Source organism: Camellia sinensis, chromosome 4, assembly GCF_055761805.1.
Source record: "Camellia sinensis isolate YWXY chromosome 4, ASM5576180v1, whole genome shotgun sequence".
NCBI classification, from domain to species: domain Eukaryota; kingdom Viridiplantae; phylum Streptophyta; class Magnoliopsida; order Ericales; family Theaceae; genus Camellia; species Camellia sinensis.
Window position 1 is genome coordinate 207,843,093 of NC_138964.1, and position 6,816 is coordinate 207,849,908.

The 6,816-nt window shown below is 34.4% G+C and overlaps 1 protein-coding gene across 2 annotated transcripts; it reads left to right on the plus strand.

The window, feature by feature from the left end:
- The first annotated feature begins 286 nt into the window (after positions 1–286).
- Positions 287–6,158, plus strand: LOC114261402 (alpha/beta-Hydrolases superfamily protein). 2 transcript variants are annotated; one of them, XM_028201676.2, is made up of 9 exons: positions 287–709; positions 2,621–2,665; positions 2,767–2,896; positions 3,260–3,329; positions 3,411–3,459; positions 3,911–4,008; positions 5,191–5,329; positions 5,647–5,689; positions 5,783–6,158. In XM_028201676.2, coding segments are annotated over exons 1-9 (930 nt in total). In that variant the 5' UTR covers positions 287–355; the 3' UTR covers positions 5,785–6,158. The 2 variants fall into 2 exon arrangements, with proteins under 2 accessions (XP_028057477.2, XP_028057476.2); XM_028201675.2 differs by lacking the exon at positions 5,647–5,689 and having other exon boundaries at positions 289–709.
- Positions 6,159–6,816: the final 658 nt, after the last annotated feature.

Genomic DNA, 6,816 nt, shown 5'->3' on the forward strand with positions numbered 1-6,816 from the left:
TAACCTATTAATGTGAAAACAAAAATTTGAATAAAGATATGCATAAAATAAAGGAAAATTCTAATATATGCATTTATAAAAGGGTGTACTATATGCACAATAAATTATGTTATTTTTTTTGTTTATTTAATTATGATATATTATTTTAGTTATGATTAATGGAATTTTCAATTTATATATCATGTTATATTTAATTATGATTTTAAAAATTAAAATTACGCTATTTTTTTTTAATATTTTTTATAGTAAGGTGCAATGGTCCCAAAAATGAATATAGGTGTGCGGAAAAAGAAGGGGTCTTAAAATTCACGGATAAAACGAAGGAAGGTAACAGGGTAGGTGATGTTGCTCAGTCATGCCAATGGCCGTTCTTTGCACACTACCTGCAAACCTTCACTTCAGTAGAATGACCATAATGCCCCGCTCTGTTATCACCAGGGAGCACAGAATGCGGGACCCGTACGAACTGAAGGAAGGGCAGTCTCGTCTTTTCCACAAGCTCCCTTCTGGTTTGGACATGGAGGTTATCTTCCAGAAGGGTCTCCGCTACTACAGAAGAAACCCAAATGAGAGAAGAGACAGATCTGAAAACCCACCTTTAGTTTTCATCCATGGAAGCTTTCACGCAGCGTGGTGTTGGGCTGAACACTGGTTGCCCTTCTTTTCACAGAATGGGTATGATTGCTATGCTCTCAGCTTGCTGGCTCAGGTCCTCTCTCTCCCTCTTCCCTGATACCATCTTTTCATTTTTGAAGCTCAATTCACTTGGATTGTGTTGCAATTGCATCTCCATTTTTTCATTTTTCCCCATTAAATCTAGGTAAAAAATTACTTAAAAAGGTTGATTTGATATGAGATGCTCTAAATTTAACCAAAAGCTTAATCTGGTGAAAAAATTGAAAGCTCCTATCTTTCATCAAATATTTTTAAAAAAATTGCAAGCTTATTACCAAAAGCTTCTTTCATCAAATTTGGTGAAAAACTTGTTTTTGCCTTTGATTTGATGAAATATTTGGTGAAAATTTGATTTGATACAAATTTGATGAAATGATTGTAGGTCATTTACACCAAAATATTCATCAAACTTAAATTTGATAAAAGATTTGGAAACAGATATATATATATATATATATATTTGTGGAATACTTTTTAATGCTTTGTTTGGTTGCAAAGAAAATGTGGAGCAAGGGAAGTTTTTCTTGCCAAATTTGGAACTTCACGCAAAAATAAGTGAGGTGTTTAGATTTAATTCTTAGAGCATCTCCACCGGTTGAACAAATTTTTCACCAAATTTGAGTAAAAAAAAGACGTTTGGCTCAATTTGATATCAATCACTCCAATGGTGTTCATCAAAACGCACCGGACGACCGGCCGGTCGACCGGTAAGAGTAAATTCTGTACAAAGCTTGAGGGTCATCCGGTTGGTTGACCCCTCAGTGTAAAATCTGTACAAAATTTTGCAAAAATTGGTCATCCGGTGGGTCATCCGGTGTGTCATCCGGTAATGAAAATACAACGGTAATGAACAGTGTTTTAGTGAAAGACCCAGCCCATTCTCAGTTTGGTGAAAGTTTTGGTTCATTCTCAATTTGATATTGTTTTGGTGCAACCGTTGGAGCACAAAAGGTAGATTTTTTTCATCAAATTTGAATTTGGTGTTGGATTTGGTGAACGGTTGGAGATGGACTTATGGAAATACTATTACTAGTTTGAAGTTCCAATCTACATATTCTTGGATAAATAACGGATCCAAAAAAGAAAATTATTGTTTTGGGATTTGTCTGTGAATTCATTTTATAACAATTCTTGCTTGTTAATAACAAACTTCCAATTGATAAAAGTTCATTTCAATGGTTAGAAAATTAGTACTATTTGCTTTGTTTAGGAGGGTTGAATCCGAAGCCTATCTCAATTGATTTTAGGGTTAACTACCATTAGGCCACTGTCATGCCTTCACTCTCTCTCTCTCTCTCTCAGACACACACACACACAGAGATGAGATTAAACTAAAGTCACATAAGATCTTGATGCCATTTTCTTTCTGAATTGAACATCCATTGAAGTAACAATTAATGCAATTATGTGAAGATGATTTTCTTTTCTTTTTCATATTTTATGGGCAAGTGAAGGTGAACTAGAAAGAAGTGTTTTTTAACAGGAGGAATGAATAAGAGATAGCCTTAGCAGTGTTCCATTTGGTCAGTTTGTGTTTTTTGTTAGCCTATCTATGGTCTTAATTAGATCTACTTAGTAGATTATAGTTTGTGTTAGTTGCTAGAAGTGCTTTACCTTTCCTAAACGTGTGTTGCTTTTAGGCATGTAATGAGCTTCACTGTAATATTTGATTTTTTTTTTTTTTGTGATTTAAAACTTAGGACTTTCCTAGCCAAAAAAAAGGACACCTTTGGGAGGAAGGTCTGTAAATATGATTTTGACAGTTTTATATTGTGTGTGCTGAAAATCAAAGTTACGGATTCATATATGTATTTTGATTATTGATCCTACATAGCTAATATTTTGGTTACGTAACAGTTTTGATACTTTTCCTCGTTTTTGAAGTATACTTATCCATTGAACTTAAATTTTAATCCTTGTTTGGCATACTTCTCTACATAATCAGGGTGAAAGTGATGCACCTGCTGGTCCAGTTGCAGGTTCACTTCAGGTATTTAGCTCTCCACTCCTTCTATAACCTCATTTTAGGATCTTCTTGCCTTATTTCATTTTTGATGGAATCCACTTCTTATGTACTCTTTACTGCAGTAGACACACGCAGCAGATGTTGCTGACTTCATCAGGAAAGAAGTAACGTTGCCACCAGTGTTGCTTGGACATTCATTTGGAGGTCTTATTGTTCAGTATTACATCGCCAATATAAGGAGTGAACAAATTTTAGGTAAAACTTCTACTCTAGTTGGTTCTTATACATGTTTAAGAATCCAAAGTAAGAAATGTAGATAAGTCAGGCATAAGCCTTTCGAATGAAGTACAAGATTTGCAGGCTCTCTTATTGTAAATAGATTAATTAAAAAATAAATGTAAAGATAATAAACTTCCATTTGCACAATGTACATTATTCAGTATCATATTAGAAGCATAAACTTTTAAGAGACAATTAATAAATTGAATGGTAAAAGTACAGTCACAACCATGATATTCTTTCTAATCAGAAGATTTTTGATTTCGTTGTTGATTTCTCATAATTAAGTGGTTACTTCCTAAACTGTACGGTCTCCTGACTAATTGAGCTTGATTCTAGAAACAAAAAGCTTGCACCCAGATCTTGCTGGAGCTGTGCTTATTTGTTCTGTGCCCCCTTCGGGTAATAGGTGACTCCCTACACGAGATGAGCTCTTCTATTTCCATGAATGTGATGGAACTGAGACTAAAATATTTTGTACTCTTTGTAGCGGATTAGTGTGGCGGTATCTCTTTTCCAAGCCTATTGCTGCTTTTAAGGTCTGTCTTTTCTCACACTATTGATTAATGTAATTTGCATGTACTTCCTCCTCTTCAATTCCTCAGGACATAGATGTAGGAGTAAACAGATCATGTTTTTAGATCCTAAGGCTATGTTTGGATCATGGATTTCGGTAGGAATTTGGAAAGACAAAGGAAAAGGCAAGGGAAATGGATAAAAAATTTAGCTTATATTTCATGTAAATATCTGCTGTCTTTTTCTTTCCCTTCTAAGTAGTCCCTACCCAAATTCATAATCCAAAGAAAGCGTGAAAACAGGGTCTAGACTAGGTTGCAGTTTTTCACTCTCAATTTTGAGTGTTTGCTTGATAAAACATGATGAGCTTTGCTTCCCTCTTTAATATTCTGTTGCATTTACAATAAATGCAGAACATCGCTTATTCAGTCTTTCTTATGACCGAGACACTGATTGATTTGAAACATTGATCAGGTGACACGTAGCTTGGCAGCCAAAGGTTTCCAAACTTCACTGCGTCTTTGTAAGGAAACATTTTTCTCTGCAGAAATGGAGGATCATCTGGTTCTACGGTTTGTCCATGAGAACTTTATTCCTTTTGTTTTTTCAAAATGCTAAACTTTATAAATATAGATCATGCATATTGGTTTGATGAGATCTATCCACACAGAAAAATTGTACCATGGAATTCAGTGAGTCAAAAATGTGCACCCAATGTAAGATGATCCACTCATATTCTTAGACATCCTCAACCCAGTGATGTTGATGTCATCGACATTGCTGGAGAGATGACAGCAAGATTAGAGTGGTGACACAGAGCCTCTCCATGGTCCTCGAAACATACAGAGAGAGAAGAGCTGATGAGTTTGAGAGAGAGAAGAGCTGTGAAGATAGAATGCAAATTGAGAGCACTTAATGAAGAGAGAAATTAGTACTTGCATTATTTTGCAGACACCATTAGACTATTTCTTACCCAAACAGGCTACTGCTTGGGTTGTCCTAGTTATGCATATTGAAGGGTATGTGGTGTAAATTGTACTCATGCCCTTGGGGCATTTTGGCATTCTGATTTCAAATACAAAAAGTTAAGGCAATCTGCCCAATACCTAGTTCCCACTTACCTCTCTTACAGTGTGATATGATATTCCTCTCCCTGCCAATACTTCTTAAAGGTACAAAAAGGAATTGGTCGGTTTCAATGTTCACAATAAAACCGAACTGAAAACCGATTTTTTAGAAAACTAAAATCTTATCTGAATTTTAAGCTAGAAAAATTCAGTAGGTTTTAGTCGAGTCAATCGGTATATATTTTTTTAACGCTTCTATCTACAAGGAACCTAGTCATTGTTTCTAGAGTTTTGGGGTCTGTTGCTGGATAAAAATTATAGTTGTTATATACCCAATTGTTTAACAATATTTACATTTCACAAGTATTTTGTTTGCCATGTCTCAATAATTCCACTATAAGATTGTAATTTTTGTTGCCTAAAAAAGATGCTAATATGTGAAATAAATTAATGAAAGCCTCATTGTGCATTAGGAGTTCTCAACATTGCTCAAGGATTTTATTTGGGTTGTAATCAACATAATTCCGGGTCTTTTTCCCCCTATCGACCATGTTGAATCCGTTGGACAATTATGACCTTCATTATTGTCATATTGTAAAAATGTACTAGTTCAGTTAATATTATATCTCCTAGGTTATTTGTTGTCTTATCAGAATTGAGTATTGATTTTTCTTTTATTTTCCTCAGTTACCAAAAGCTAATGACAGAAAGTTCAAGGATGCCATTGTTCGATCTAAGGAAGCTTAATGCATCTCTTCCTGTTCCTTCAGTACCAAACGCTTCCATTGAAGTTCTTGTGCTTGGAGCAAATCAGGACTTCATAGTGGTAAACAAACATTATGCTAGATAGATATACACTTGTGCGCACAGTGAACCACAGTATAGTTCTCTGTGCTGCTGTAACAAAGTCTGGTATTACCAATATTTATCTTTATATATTAGAAAGAAAATATGGATTTGTTTGGTACCTTTTCATTTTGTGTTTTTGGAAATAACAAACTACGAAACGTTTGAGAACACCTATAGTTTTCATTTTAGTTTGAAAACAGTTTTCTAGTGTTTCATACAAAATGAGGAGTTAATTTATTTTATTTTTTATATAGATTTTGTGAAATATTTTTTTAAAATAATTCGCCATTGCAGCCAGCTTATAATTGCTTCAGTTTTTTGAACTCTTCTATTGCCTGTAAGTAGTTATTTTTATAGCCCATCGTCTGCTAATTTGTAGTACATTAGTTGATAAATAGTAATGACGTAACACAATAAGTGATGTTTGTAGGATGCTGAAGGGCTCAGCGAAACGGGCAAGTTTTATGGTGTGTCGCCTGTCTGCGTTGAAGGGAATGTTGGCCACGACCTGATGCTGGATTGTTCATGGGAGAAGGGTGCAAGAGTGATCTTGTCTTGGCTGAGTGGTTTGAATCGACAATAGACGGTAGTGGTTTGAATAGACAGTAGAGAAGAAAGAAACATTGCCCAGACAGGTTATAGACATCATAATATTCTTCAAAAGGCTCAATTGTATCACTTGTTTCGTGAAGTTGGTCAGTTCAAGGGTAGGACAAAAGTGAGATTATCCCAATCATTTGTTGAAGTGGTTCCTATAAACCAGAATAGTACTGCTGCTAATTTATATCAGTATAAGTTTTTGTCAATTGAGTTGGTGGCAGTGTTTTTTACGGCGAAAAACGAACTGAGGCGATAAGGTCTCCTAACGCCTAAGCGCAAGGCGATGAGGCGAGGTGAGGGCTTCATCGAATCGAGGCAACCACAAAGGATATTTTTTTTAAAATAAATAGTATAGACAAAAATATAAATATTTTAAGAACCATCATGTATCTATCATTTCAAATATTAAATATCCATGAACAATAGAAAATATCCAACAAAGAAATTAATTAACAACATATTTTTAGCAGAGGTAACCATAGAAAAATAGTGTTTTAGCAAAATTAATTGAAATTTTTTCAGTAAAGTAGTTATACAATTAACATAGCAAAATAATTGTAAAATAACACAACAAAATAATTAAACAATTGTAAAATCAATTTAATAAAATTAATTGAAATTTTTTTAGCAAAATAAATAAGAAGACAAACAAAATAATAACCATGGAAGAAAAAAAAGGTCTGTCGAAAAAGAAGAAGAGGAGAAAAAAAAAAGGGAGTTCAAAGAAGAAAAGAAGATGAACTGAAGAAGAAGCAGTAGAAAAAGACGAAGAGAAGAAAGGAAGAAGAAGAAGCACATACTCATCTCCTCTTTCGACTAGAACAATGTCGGAAGCAGGTAATCAGTGAGGTTTTTGAAAGCAAT

Excerpts from the sequence above, each read along its gene's own strand:
- LOC114261402 (XM_028201675.2), top strand. The coding sequence starts at position 356 with ATGCCAATGGCCGTTCTTTGCACACTACCTGCAAACCTTCACTTCAGT. Across the intron at positions 710-2,620 it reads CTCTCAGCTTGCTGGCTCAG|GGTGAAAGTGATGCACCTGC; the intron begins GTCCTCTCTCTC and ends CTACATAATCAG. Across the intron at positions 3,330-3,410 it reads GTGCCCCCTTCGGGTAATAG|CGGATTAGTGTGGCGGTATC; the intron begins GTGACTCCCTAC and ends TACTCTTTGTAG.